Genomic DNA, 14,765 nt, shown 5'->3' with positions numbered 1-14,765 from the left:
CCATGAACTACGCAAAAATGACTGCCGCCGTTGCAGGTGCTGTCGCTTTGAAGGGTTACCTTGAGGACCAAAAGATTGCTTGCTGTGATGTAGCTGCCATTCCGGCGCTGCATCTAGGCGGCCTTTTTCCATGCTGCGCGTATGCGCATGCGTATACGTATAAGATGATTGCAGATGATTGCAGACCGGCCTCAGAAAAACCACCTCGGCACTGCCCGAGCAGACGGCAACCGCATGTTGGAGACTGATACACCCGTTGCAATGTATCGCGATACATTATTGCCGACACGTAATGGCGGCGAAGCGCATGTCCGACGAAGAATTCGATGCGTTCCTTCGTCCTATATACTACTAGAGGTGGCTTCCAGGGAGTGACCGCTCTGCATGCCAAACTTCCCAAGGGCTCAGCCTCCATAGATCGAGTGCGCAAGTGGGTAAGCTCGCAGCCCGTCGGGGGCTACACACAGACACCCCCTCCTCCGACTACCTACGCCCACTTCTCGGAGCAGATACCAAACCGTATCCACCAGTCGGACCTGCTATTCTTGCCAACCGACCGCGGGCACAAGTATGCCCTGACTGTCGTTGACGTTGCTTCACGATATAAAGCCGCCCGCCCACTGAGGACTAAGAGCGCGGCCGTCGTCTCCCGCGAACTCGCTGACATCTATGCAGAGGGACCTCTCACATGGCCTAAAGACCTCATGGTTGATGACGGCACGGAGTTCAAGGGTGCTACCACAAAGCTCCTAACAGACCACGGGGTGGAGGTCCGACGGGCTGAGCCAGGGCACCACAGGATCCAAGCTTTCGCCGAGTCTTTCCATCGCTGGCTGGCACAGCGCCTATTTCGTGCGCAGTACTCGAAGGAGCTTGCATCCGGCGAGACAAACCGCGAGTGGGTTACTGCTTTGCCAACCGTCATCTCGGACATAAACGCAACGAAGACTCGCATGACTGGCTTTGCGCCTAAAGACGCCATAAAGCTGAGGCGCGTGCCTCTCAAAGCCGAAAAGCCCCCCTTAGAGGTAGGAACGGAGGTGTACATCGCCGTAAACGAGGAAGACCTTCAGGACAAGGGCCGACGGCGAGCGACGGACTCGTGGTGGACAAGCAAGGCATACCCAATACTAAAGAGGGTCATGGAGCCCGGACAGCCAGTGTTGTATTACACGGCGCACGGCTTCACGCGTTCGCAGTTGCGTAGCGTGACGCTAGCGTGACGCTAGCGTGATCAGCGCTTGTGCCTTCTATTGCAGCTAAGGCACGTGAGTCTGACATTCCACTTGTAGTGACCCTGACTGTCGTCCAGCCGGTCGATACTGAAGCATTGGGGATGACTCTTGGTGTACCCCTGAAGCAGAAGCTGAGTGCCACAGACCGTGCACTTCTTTTCCGCGTAAGCAATCATGCCGAGTACGTGGTCTACCGTCAGAACGTGGTGCGGTCCCGTGTACTTTGTGCGACCCTTTTGCCTGTCGTCTATAGCGTATCGCTTGATTCGTGCTATAATGAGCTATTCACTGGGCGTAGACTGCAGTCCTGTGGGAACCAAGGCACCGGGGGTGTTATCGGGGGGATCACGCGGACTATCTGGTCGGCGCGCCGCACGCGGGAGATGCCGGTGTATACAGCATTCGTGATCCAGCCCTCTAAGCTGTGGTCTATGATAAACAGACGTCTTGGAGTCTGGATAGTCTTGCCCTGCACCCGGTGGACTGTCCCCCAGCCCGCGTATTTCCACTCGAGGGGAAGCCCGTTAAGGACCGCGTCGAGAGGAACCTCGACTACCGTGCCTTTGTACGCGTCGACCTTCTCACCCCTTTTGCCTGGCACGGGCACCGGCCGCCCTTGCTTGCGATAACGATGCGCGACGCTAGGATCGGGGTCAAAGCGGATGGTTGCTGGCAATCGGGGGTAGTTTTTCCTGTGGTGCTCTACCAATCGCTGCTGAACAAAAGCCCCCATCTTGTTGGTCGAGCACACCCACATATCGCTTGGGTGGGCCTGCTCGATCGCCGCGTCGAACGCCACCCCATCCCACCCCTCTCGAAACACCTCAAGCTGTTGGGAATCTGATTGACACCAAATCCGGCCCTTTATGTCGTGGAGCCTGGAGGAGGGCGCGCAGAGCCGCAGCCGCATGTACTGTACGGCTTTCCGCAGTCTTCACACAGGCAGCGGTAGTCGGACACGAACCAGCGGATGCTCCTTGAGCATACCGTGAGGCCCCTCTTTATCTCTCCAGGGCGGGACCTGCCCATAGTCGCCACAACACACTACCTGACACGGCCGCGTGGCGAGATACTCTAGGATGGCGCGTAGCACTTTAGCCTGTACCTTACAGCACTCGTCAATGATGATTACTTCTGCGAGATGGTCGAGTTTGTGCCCCAGCTCGGAAGGTCTCCACTCCTCTATCGGCTTCTCCGCTGGTATGCAGAGGTAGTGGTGGTAGATTTGAGCCTTCACCGCGAGGCGCGGGTTGTTGCAATGGTCGTGGGCGAGGTCGTTCTCGGGGGTGAGCACCATAACGTTGCGGCCGCGGAACATGCTCACCGCCAACTCGGTCTTCCCCGATCCTCCTTGGCCGGCTAGATACATCTTTGCAGAGGTTGCGGCCACTAGATCGCACGGCAGACTCGGCGCAGTGCTTGGCTCCTTGGCCAAGCTCCCCGACTTCTTCGGACCCCAAGCCGCTTCGGGTCGCCACTCGTACCCAGGCTTCTTGTGGTGCCACTCTACATACCTCGGATTTCGCTCCACGAGCTTTACACCACTGGGCACCGCCTTTGCTTATATGGCATCTGTGCACACTCGGAGGACGTCTTCGCAAGGAATCCGCCTCAACATGCGTCGCAACGCTATGTTTGTGTACGCCAAGACGAAGGCCCTGATATGGTTCCATTGTGAGCGTCGGACACCGTCTTTGTATTGGATCAGATGGGCCCCGCCGGCATCTTCGTAGTTAAGTAAGTGGTCGGTGCCCGCAAGCAGGTTTGTCAGATACGCGGCTGCTTCACAGTCGCGGACTACGATCGAGGACTCGTCGCCATGGCGAGCGCACTTGCCTACGAAACGGACAGCGAGATCTCGGCCCTCAGGGTACTGCGAATGGCCTTGTGCCACCCAGTCTCTAATTGCCCGTATCACAGCCGGCGGGGCGAGTATTTGGGTATGCCTTGTGCCACCCAGTCTCTAATCGCCCGTATCGCGGGCTGCGATGTCAGACAGGACGAGGGTTTGGGTATGCCTTGTGCCACCAAGTCTCTAATCGCCCGTATCGCGGGCTGCGATGTCAGACAGGACGAGTGCGAACCATTCCCGAGCGCGCATCTCGACGCCGCGCATCCTCTGCCCTTCACGATTCGCTCCGCAGGGGCGGCACAACCGCGTCTCCGACTGCGTCCCTACGCCGCAGATCCTGCACGGCACGGGGAGGGGGCTGCCCTTACGGAGCCTTTGGAGGTGCACCTTGCAGTAGGTGTCCATGCACCTCTGGCCGCACGTGTTTGCATGGCCAATCTTTAGCCACCCGCAGTAATCTTTTCCGCACTTTATCCTTCGAACGCTCGGTATACCACAGGACAGACGGAGGTGTAATTACAAGGTTCCCACTCGTTTCTATGAAAGGCCCAGTCCCGCTGCTGTCGATAGACAGCGGATTAATGATTGCTAACCATCGCTAATTACCCATCTACGCGGAGATGTCCCGACGTAGATTAATAATCAGCAATTATTAATCTACGCAAAACGCGTTTCGGTGCCACTGAAAGCCCCCAGCCTGGAATGGGGCTGGGGAGGGGGGATTCGCGCCTCCCAAGCCTAAGACGGGGCTGGGAGGCCCGGAGGGGCGATTCGCGCCTCCCACTCGTTTCCATGAAAGGTCCCAGTCCCCCTTGATGTCACCAACTCCTGTATAAGTTGGGACAGGGACGCCCTGTGCCATCTGCTGGGCCATGATCCCGAATCGCTCGTCGCCAATTTAGTGTCTTTCGCTATATATTTATTGGAGTCAGTTAACACAACCGCACGCTTTGGTTTGCGAATATAGACTGATCTTTAATCACAGTATTTACACCTTATGGCATACGCCATGACCTTATATGGTATCACAAATAATCATTATCAATAACGTCATCTCTGTTTATGATACTTAAGTAAAGTGTGCTAATACACTACAGTGTTTATCAAATATATGTTGTTTTTCACAAATTACTAATACTTAGGGTTTTAGGAGACCAGCTCTCAATTTCTTTAAGGTTTTAGCTCTCCAAAGAAAGCCGGAGTTTACCCAAGTAATTCATTTAATCCTTGCTCATCTTTGTGAGAATTTGACCAATCATTCATTGAAACGAATTAAAAATCACTTTTGGTTTTATTTCTAGTATATCATAGCTGTCAACCAAACTTGGACAGAAATCTTGTGAAATCGGACGAAATACAGCAAATATGTGAAAAAGAACAAGAGAGCCAATGCGGATAAATACAGAGAATGTATGAACATTCTCACAAAAATAGGTTTATGTGACAGATTTGACAGCTCTGGTTACTTATATTCAATTCATTGATGAAAAGTAGTTATAATTTTTCTATGATAGATGGTGAATGGCAGATTTAGAGATCGAATTTGATACATACAGCCTAGAATATTTATTCACTGAGGTAAGTACTTAAACAAAATTAAATTCAACAATGAAAAACAAGTCCGAAAGATCGTTCCGCTAAGTACTTTAATACAATACGCTAACTTACCTACGTCTGCCAGTGCAAGAACAAATACATAGGAGCACTTGTCAGAGAAGGTGTCCATAAAATTAGCTTGTTTCTTCTTTCTTTATCTTGTGGCTTACTCTTGACATTTCAGCTGAACTTCTTGACTCGAGCCCAAGACTTGACTCTTAAAAACTTTCAACCATGTTTTTACACGGTCTTTTGCACATAAATAGACAAGTTCATATCCGTGGTTAGCATTCCCACGAATGATTTTTTCCAAGCACTTCTTTTTCGACAATTCTTGGCTTTTCTGCAGTCAGTTTTCGTGTGTTTATGAGAGGGGCAGAAATACTTATCCGTTGTATCGGCGTGTTGGGGGATTAAAACTACGATTAAAACTACGGAAAGAGTGCTTGTCTGAATGGGTTTTTAATGAACTAAACAAATCCCTCGTGGGCTCATCAATTACGTGACATCATGTCCACAGGGAACCCAATAACAACGATAATGTCAATCAATGAATGTCAGTTATATATGAGTCCAGACATCCTCCGGGGGGGGGGGGGGGGGGGGGGCGCGTAGTTGCCGGGCCCAGTCTGCGATGCGGTCCATTGTGGCAGCTGAAATTCGCATGCTTCTCCTGATAGGTTGGTTGGACCGGAGCTAACCTCCTGTCTGCGCGTCTGCAGCCACCACAACATCAGTAGTAAGGGGATATAGCTTGGAGATAGGTCTGTTCGTGTGACCCTTAGCTGTTTTTAAGGCTACAGCCCGTACACATCCGTCGGCACCTCTTATCAGATCTTCCACTACGCCTAGTTTCCACTTCAACCTCTTCTTCTCGCTGTGGATCTGGACAACATCTCCTATCTTGACGCGTGTTTCACCGCTGCCACCTGTTGCGCCATGGAAGCACCGCAGCGAAGTGAGGTACTCCTGCTTCCAGCGCTGCCAGAAGTGTTGTATAACTAGTGCTACACGAGTAGCATCCCTTCGGAGATGAGCACCGTTTCCATAGCTCGGGTCAGTTAGATCGTCCGCATCAGTGTCAGGATGTGGGAGACTGGTAATCCTTCTTCCATACAGTAGATGGGATGGTGTGAGAGGGTCTTCATCATTTATGTCAGGAGAGACATATGTTAGTGGGCGGTCATTAAGGATAGCCTCAATTTCCATGACAACCGTCTGGAGAGTGACTAAGTTGATGGATGCTCGGCCAAGGACTTTCTTCAGCGTCGTCTTCGTGAGGCCGATCAGCCTCTCCCAAAACCCTTCATACCATGGAGTTCTCTTCGGGATGAACTTCCAATCTATCCCTTGTTTGCCGAGCTCCTGTTTGAGCGTTGGTGAATTAAACAGGTGCTCGAGTTCAGCAGCCTCCGATTGGTAGGTACTGGCATTATCAGAAATGATAACGTCTGGAATGGACTGGCGGCTTGCGAATCTACGTACGGCGAGAATGAATGTTTTGACTGATAAATCTGAAACGACTTCAAGATGTACAGCTCTAGTAGTAGCTGCGCATGTAAACAAACAGATATAGGCCTTTGAGTCAGTTTTCCCGTTTCGTATATATAGTTCTCCCGTAAAGTCCACTCCTGTAACCGCAAAGGGTCGGGACTCCCGGAGTCTGAGACTTGTTAGTGGCGGAGCGTCTGGAGCTCGGTATGGAGCACCGTTCACTTTTTGGCACGTTACGCATTTGTTCAAGACCCTTTTTACTTGGAATCTTCCCGAAGGCACCCAGAATTTCTGGCGTAATGCACTTAGTGTCGAGCTAACGTCAGCATGTAATTGGCGTTCATGCGTGTCACGGATAATGAGGGTCGTCACGTAGTCTTAATCGGAAGAACTGGAAACTTGGCGGTTTCAGAAACAGGGGCGTTGTGAATCCTCCCGCCACAGCGAAGTAAGCCATCGTCATCCATGAACAGGCGCAGCTGGCGTGTCAAAGGGGTCCCAGACTTGACATGGGAGGAAATGTTTGCTATTTCTTTAGCGTAAGAATGGCTAGGGCGATCGTGGATCCATGTCCTTTCTGCTTTCGTCAGCTCAGTGACCATCAGAGGTCCGTTTTTGCGGTCAGTGGGGTTCCTGAGGTTATGGACGAACCTCAGTACAAGAGCGGTTACACGTAGAAGTTTCCTCAGTGTGCTGTGTCTAGTGGGATCCATGATCGTGCTGATGCTTGGATTCTCGACTGAAGTCACGTCTGCTTCAGAGTCGGTTTGCTCTCCTAACTCATCAGGTTCGGGGGTAACTTTAGGTTCTTCCTCTGGGATCTCAACAAGAAGGGTGGTGCTTGATTCCCACGTTGGCCAGTCGCATTCTGAAGTTATCCAGGATGGCCATGCAGCCATGCTGTTGATGCTTGGAGCTCTGCTGTGGTTAGACCCCTCGTTAGTAGGTCTGCTGGATTATCGCGAGTGGGGCAGTAACGCCAACTAGATGGCTGAGAGAGACCGACTTGAAACGGTAGGTCTGGAACTCACTTTCGGGGTCACTGGGATCGGAGAGCCATAGGAACCCGGTCACGTCGCGGTCAGCTTCGCTGAGACGTACATGGAGGAAAGCTTTTTCTATATCAGTAGAAATTCCAATAGGGTGGGCGCGAAACCGCACTAAAATCGAGCCCATGTCGGCTAGGTAAGGTGAACCGACCTCCAGGCAGTCGTTCAGACTTGGGGTCGAGGGGGCCTGGTGACAACTACAATCGAAGACAATACGAATGGGCGTGGTCGATGACTCCTTTTTTACACGGTGGTGGGGTATGTAGTGGGCGTGGTCAGACGGGTCAGGGTTACTAACCTTCTCAATGAACCCTCTGGCCTCTTGTTCCTTGATGATGTCGTCATAACTCTTCATCAAATCTGGTGTCTGGTGAAGTCGTCGTGCGGTAGCCCTTGTGCGTCTCTCGCAGATACTGAAGTTAGTTGGGAGAGGGGCGTGCTCTTCCTTCCATGGAAACCCAGCAATGTATGTGCCGTCGTCGTCTCTAGTGATCGAGGTGGCCTGGTAATTAGTCAAGAAGTTCTTCTCAGAGGGGTCAGCATTGGGTGATATGCCCATTGACTCTAGGGACCAAAATTGCTGTAGATCGAATTCATCTTCTTGGTGGGCTGAAATGTGAAATATATTAGTCACATTGCCCTGCACCCCCCTGGTCCTTTCAGGACCAGATAGTAGATAGCCCAATTTGGACTGCATAGCTGTGGGCCCCTCTTCCCCTCGGATAATCTTATCTTGTACAATGTCCCAGTAATGGTCAGCACCAATTAACAAGTTGATCTCGAAATTACCACTGGACACTGGGTGTGCTAATTTCAATCCCTTCAGGTGGGGCATGTTACTGACATCTGTGTGATGTTTGCATTCCAGGGGGGTAGCTATATGTGGAACAACAAGCACCCTGAGAGAAATCCTATCCCCTTGCTCACTGATTACTTCGACATTTGTAACTTCTAGTCTCCTAAGGGAGTGTTCTGTTGCCCCGAAGGCAGACATGGAGATATTCTCCCTTGAAATAGGCTTTGCGCCGAGTTCGTCAGCGAGTTTCTTAGTAATGAAGGAGCGTTGCGCGCCCTCATCGAGAAGTATGTTCACCTCCCTGCTAGTATTCCCAACCCTGACATGGCTTACGGCAGTTTTAGAAGTATTGGATACTCATGGGGGATGCCATAGGGGTGTGCTGGTGTTAATGTGGTTAAACCGACTGGGATGGATCTGCTTGGGGTGGGGGCTCCTTGTTCCCAGGGGGAGGACCTTGCCCTTTGTCTCTCTCACAAATTGTGGTGTGATGTTTAACTCCGCACTGACTGCAGCGAAACTTTGAGGTGCATTTGGAGCTGATATGGGAGGATGAAAGGCAATTATAACAGAGCCTTAGCTTGACAGCAATGTCCTTCCTTGCCTTAGGGTCAGAAACGGTGGCGCAGTTTTGTGTACTGTGCTTCCCTTTACAGTAAACGCTATGAATGACCTTGGGCTTGCCTTTCCCCTGGGGATGAGGCCCCTTTACCCCGGTAAAGAATGAGGCTGTGGGTGTAAATTCCGACAGGAGGGGGGATCCTGCTTCTAAAACCTTAAGCTCATGCTTAAGAGCTTCCCTCAGACCTTGTATGGTCCAGTCCCCCCTTGTTGTGTCCTGGCTAGGTTGCGCTTGGTTTCATTAGGGAGTTTTCCTAAAATAACAGAAATAAGGAGTTACCCAAAGGAGTCTTGGGACTTGCCGAGGGCTTCTAGTGCTCTTATATTGGTTTCCAATGCATCACAAAAGGGGCGCAAGCACTTTGGGGAGAAGATGTTGAAGGAGCGCAAGCGCTTTGGGGAGAGGATGTTGAAGCGACAGACGGCGGAACGACGGGGGAGGGAGTATTAACACTCGGTACATTGTCATTGTTAATGATTACACTTAGCTTTGCAATCATATCTGTGATCCCTTCCTGGATTTTCTCCGTTTCCATTATGTCCTTCTCCAAATCTTCAGGCTTCTCAATTTTCGGGGCTATGATCTCATCTAAGTCTCGGAGTTTCCCAGCCTTTGCTTCGAGTTGTTGAGTTCTGTTTTTCGCCGATGCGAGTTCGAGTTCGGTAAACCCGCCATCTTTGGTAAAAATCTCCTCGGATTTCTTCATTAACTTCGTAAGATGGCTCGCCTCGCCGAGAGGCAATTAGACGTTGCAGCTCGTCCATCCTGGTCACGACACCAATGTATCGGCGTGTTGGGGGATTAAAACTACGGAAAGAGTGCTTGTCTGAATGGGTTTTAATGAACTAAACAAATCCCTCGTGGGCTCATCAATCACGTGACATCATGTCCACAGGGAACCCGATAACAAAGATAATGTCAATCAATGAATGTCAGTTATATATGAGTTCAGACATCCGTCATATTGTTTTGCGCGCTCTGGAGGCCTGTGCCGAGGCAGATCGCGGCTGGCTGGCTGGCAGCTTGTGACAATGACGTCATTCACCACAAAAACTGAGTCGCCTAGTTATAGACCAATTCTATACCTATGGGGCTCCGCGCTGGCTCCGCTATAAAGAGTGTTTTCTGTAAAGAAAAAAAAAACAAGAAAAAAAGCTGATAAAAAACGGCCTACTCTGATTAATCGCTTCCAAACGTCTAACACAACAAGATTTACGGAGCATTGTGGATGGTTTAGTTACCCTATCTAATGCATCTTCGACAAATAAAAACCAACCCAGCATAAGATATTTCCACAACATAGTGCTCACCTAATTACTGGGATACCTGTGGTAACTTGCTTGCAAAGTGCTGTTTATGAGAGAGAGCGAAAATATTATTTGTCTAGTCAAGGTCTAACGTGAAAACTAAATGTTTAGAAAACGATATAAAGCTTATGTAAAAGATAAGAAAGTGCCAATAAATGATTATGATTGTAACCCCAACAGACCGGTAGCCAGGATTTTGAGTGGGGGGGGGGGGGGGGGTTCGTTTACCCATCTAGGGGACCATTTTGTCTTAAAAACCTCGCCCTCTAGCTCGCTGTGGTACTAAATTTTCCTTCATAAGAGCGGACCTTCCAGTCGAGTGAGGTGGTTCTTCCGAACCCCCTTCCCCCCCCCTGGCTACGGGACTGCCCAATCGTGTGACACAATCCTGTTCTACCGCTCAGATTTCCCGGACTTAAACTCGTGGGTTTTTTCTTTGGTTATAGTAGAATTTTAACCGTGATATTATATTATATAACCTCTTATGATTAGGACTTGTACCATCAAGCCATTCATATGTAATCTTAATCAAATTGTGTAGTGCATTTGCTTTCGTAGAATTTAAAGCTTTTCCAGCTTCGTTCATCAATACCAAAAAAACATAATATAATGAGGTTTGTTAAAGCCGCATTGTCACCAGTTTATTTACGGAGGTCCGTCGGAAACCTCAACCGTCAAAAGACAAAAGCATATTAGAATCCGCGCTATAAAACGGGCCATCCGCTTGAAATTATCAGTCAAATCCTCAAAGAAACTTCCCAAAGACACACTGCTTTTAAAATTTTGAAATATTTTCCGCAGTTTCCGTTAAAAATCATCAGAGATTGTTACGTAATCGACCGGAAGTAAACTGGTGACAATGCGGCTTTAATCAATCGCAACGGTAAAAAATACCTTGTTGATAACTGTTGGCATCATCACCGGAAAGGTACCCCTTTTCCTCGGCAAACGTGCCGGTTTCTCTTTGAAGCCACTGTAGTACCAGCGAGCTGCTCGCATCGGCCACTTTTTCCGACTGTTGGTCATGGCACTCTAGCGCGGTTTCAGTAAGAACAGAGTCCTCAACGCGAGATGAGACGGATTGCTGAAATAAAGGGGGGTTTTCAACCGGATAAATGATTCCAAGAGGGCCGTGAAGGCATGGTGATGGTGCGCTGATGGTTCTTGATAGTTTTTTACGTAAACTCGGCCTCGGTCCCGTTACGGCTGACACATCATATAATGATATACGACTGGTGCGCTTATATTACGCCTTCTTGACGAAGTAAAAGGCGGTGGTGTTAGCGAAAAAGGCCTCGGTGGGGTAATTTCAACTGCAATGCCGTCTAAATCCATGTCAAACCAAGTAAAATTCTTGATGTCCAAAGCATATCCAATGACCACAATGAAGTAGTGTGCATTTGACAAAAGTAATTATACCACATATTAACATACTTCGACTAATTCGATTATTTACTCCTTTTGTATACAAATAAAAAGCGAAGCGAAAAACAAACGATTAGTGCACGGATGCTAAGATATGTTGATTGTTTTTTGTGCAGGTATTCTCTACATATACAAACTACTAAAAAAAGTTTTCATTTAAATCACACACCGTGCTTTCTCCCTGTGATACCTAATATATTGTCTTTAGCGAGAATACGCTTAAACCCGAAGATCATCTAGTGAATACTACTATAATAATAATAATAATAATAACTTTATTTACAGAGGGTGGCACTTAATAGTGTAGTACACTAGTAAACTTGTGGCCCTCAAAACTCATACATACAAATAATACAATATAAAATATATATATATATATATAATCTCTATTTACAATACAAATTATAAAAATACTATTCCCACCCAGACCAAATGGAGAAAAAAAAAAAAAAAAAAAAAAAAGATTAAATAAAGAAAATAAAATATGAGTTAATTCGAAATATTAAAATGATTTAAAAGTAATTGTTCATTAAAATATTTATGACGGAGAGCGTTCTTAAAAGAGCTTATATTAGGCAGTTTCTTTATGCTGGCTTCTAAATTGTTCCATTTATGGATGGCATTTACTGTAAACGTTTTCCCACCTTCGGTTTTTCTAGTATACTTTGGAGTTATAAAATTCAGTCCTGAGAAACGAGTATTTCTATTATGAAGTGTATTGTTCAGCTTAAGAGTTTCAATTAGATATTCGGGCACCATCAGTTGTAGCCTTTTAAAGAGAATAGAACACATTGAGATGTGATTGTCCAGATAGAAAGGCAGCCATTGAAGTCTATTAAACAACGGTACTGAGGGTGCTCTGGGTTCAGCGTTGAGTATTAGACGTGCAGCTCTTTTTTGTAGAGTTAGAAATCTTGACAAACAATCCTTAGTTGATGCTGTTTGCCAAACAGTCCCAGCATAGCTAAACAAAGGTTTGATCATGGCATTATAGAAATTTGTTCTTTGTTTGAGGGGTAGACAACCTTTGATCTTATTTAGTACGCCGATTCTTCCTGCAATTTTCTTGTATGTCCTTTCAGCGTGATCCGAAAAGGTCAATTTACTGTCCACATCCAGTCCAAGGAGTCTTACTGATTCCACTGATTCAAGGGTGTTTCCATTAGATGTCGAAATGGATAATTTACTGTGTGGTGCTTTCTCTCCAAGGCGTTTACCAGTCACAAGTAGTGATTTTGACTTCGTCTCATTTATTGGAAGTTTGTTGCAATTGGTCCATACTTCCACATCCCTCATCACTGAATTAAGAGTGTTCTCTAAATTGGAAGTATTATTGACATCGGTTGAAAACGAGATAGTAGTATCATCCGCATAAAGATCTATCTTCACTTTAGGTGAACTAATATGAAAAGGAAGATCGTTGATGAATAAAACAAAAAGCAAAGGGCCAAGAATGCTTCCTTGAGGAACTCCATGTTGTATAACAGAAAGATCTGAGTCCACGCCGTCAATAGAAACAAATTGTCGCCTTCCCCGTAGATAGGATTCAAACCATGACGTAGTGTTCTTGTCTAAACCATAGGCTTTCAGCTTTGACATCAAGATAATATGGTCAACCATGTCAAAAGCCTTTCGATAATCAATAAGGAGCATACCACTTACACAGTTCTTATCCAATTGAAAGAGGAGATTATCTACTACTTTAATTAATGCTGTCTCAGTTCCATGATGCCTGCGGAACCCAGATTGACTTGCATATAATAATTTGTTTTCGACAAGATAATCATAAAAATGATTGTGAACATGTCTCTCAAGAAGCTTAGACAGGATGGGCAAGACGGATATAGGGCGGTAGTTACTCTTGTCCATATGATCACCAGATTTATATAAAGGGGTAACTTTGGCCGTTTTCCATCGTTTTGGAAACTCGGAACTTTCGATAGAGTAGTTCATCAGCTTTGAAATTGAGGGTGCAATAATAGGTGCCGCCAGCTTAAGAATCTTTGCACTGAATTTATCGATACCCATAGCTTTCCTTAAGTTCAAAGTTTGAAGACAATTAATTGTAAAACCAATAGGGATTCGCGGTATCGAGAAAACAGTTTCAGGGTCCTTTCTGGAAAGTACAAAGTGCTCCAGCTTTGAGATGTCAAACGGTACACTTGGTAGTAGATTTCTCAAGCTATCAGCAATGGATGTAAAATGTACATTAAAATCATTGGCACTCAGATTACAAGTGGAGCGTTTTTCTGTTTTCTCATCAGTACCCATAAGCGATTTGATAATTTTCCAGACTCCTTTAGGATTGGATTTATTTTCTTCAAAACAGCTATTGTAGAATTTATACTTTGCAGATTTAATTGCATTAGACGCTTTATTACGTACTGACCTATAAGAATCCCAGTCATCAGCCAGGGAAGAACGACGAGCTTTCTTTAACAGCGCATCACGTTTTTGAATTAATTGCAATACCTCTTTAGTTATCCAAGGCGTCGGTTTTACACGTGCCACCCTACCACCTACGTGCCACCTACGTGCACAAAGGTCTTTTGTCTCATGCTTTAATTTGTCTCCGAATAAGGGTGATATTGAACTCTTTTATATCAAATCTTCAATTTTAAACCGGCATGATAGTTTCCAGTAATTTGTTGATGAAATTAATTTGGCCCGACCTGAGACCAAAGCTAGACCTATCTAATTTTATGGTACCGACGCAAATGAAGTCCCAAGGGACAAAACTGTTTTCTAGTAAACCTTATTGTAATAAAAAACGCGTAATTTTTTAAAGTCCGATATTCTGAAGTAGAAATAATTTGGTAAATTATTGTTCTTGGCTATCAGATTCTTTCCACACTTCCCTATTTTGGTAAAGAAACATATCTTTAGACAATAAATTGACCGTCGGATTTTCCGTCCGGCAAAATAATGACATCTTTATTAAATTTTAGTAGAACCATAAAATTATTCTTTTAGAATACTCTATACATACGGATGGAAATTTCCATACGTCTGGCTCTGGACAGATCATGAACTAAAGCCTCCGTTTTTTGCCACGCATTACATCGACGGATGGAAATTTCCATACGTCCGATTTGGTGCAATCATAAACAAAATCTTTGTTTTTTGCCAATTCCGTTTTTACGGATGGAAATTTCCATACGTCTGATTTGTAACAATCCTTTACTCGAATCCTGTTTTTATTTTTTACCATAATCTAAACCTACGGATGGAAATTTCCATACGTCTGGTTCGGACAGATCCGGAACTAAAACCGCCGTTTTTCGCCACACTGCAGATTTACGGATGGAAAATTCCATACATCTGGTTCGGACAGATCCTGAACTAAAACCTCCGTTTTTTGCCACACCGCAGATTGACGGATGGATATT

At 46.7% G+C, this 14,765-nt stretch overlaps 1 protein-coding gene across 1 annotated transcript; it reads right to left on the bottom strand.

Moving 5' to 3' along the window:
* Positions 1 to 5,129: 5,129 nt before the first annotated feature.
* On the bottom strand, positions 5,130 to 9,738 carry LOC116604415. The gene is made up of 2 exons (XM_032366734.2): positions 7,525 to 9,738; positions 5,130 to 7,423 (listed from the first exon to the last, which is right to left on the bottom strand). The coding sequence occupies exons 1-2, from the start codon at positions 8,218 to 8,220 to the stop codon at positions 7,301 to 7,303; spliced, it is 819 nt and encodes a 272-aa protein (XP_032222625.1). The 5' UTR covers positions 8,221 to 9,738; the 3' UTR covers positions 5,130 to 7,300.
* Positions 9,739 to 14,765: the final 5,027 nt, after the last annotated feature.

This window comes from Nematostella vectensis, chromosome 6 (genome assembly GCF_932526225.1).
Source record: "Nematostella vectensis chromosome 6, jaNemVect1.1, whole genome shotgun sequence".
NCBI lineage: Eukaryota > Metazoa > Cnidaria > Anthozoa > Actiniaria > Edwardsiidae > Nematostella > Nematostella vectensis.
Note: the sequence above shows the minus strand (reverse complement) of the source record. Positions and strands in the feature narration are given on the sequence as shown.

Coding starts and splice junctions, on each gene's coding strand:
- LOC116604415 (XM_032366734.2), bottom strand. CDS start 8,220: ATGTCTGCCTTCGGGGCAACAGAACACTCCCTTAGGAGACTAGAAGTT. Junction 7,424..7,524: donor CCAGAGGGTTCATTGAGAAG/GTTAGTAACCCT, acceptor CTTCGATTGTAG/TTGTCACCAGGCCCCCTCGA.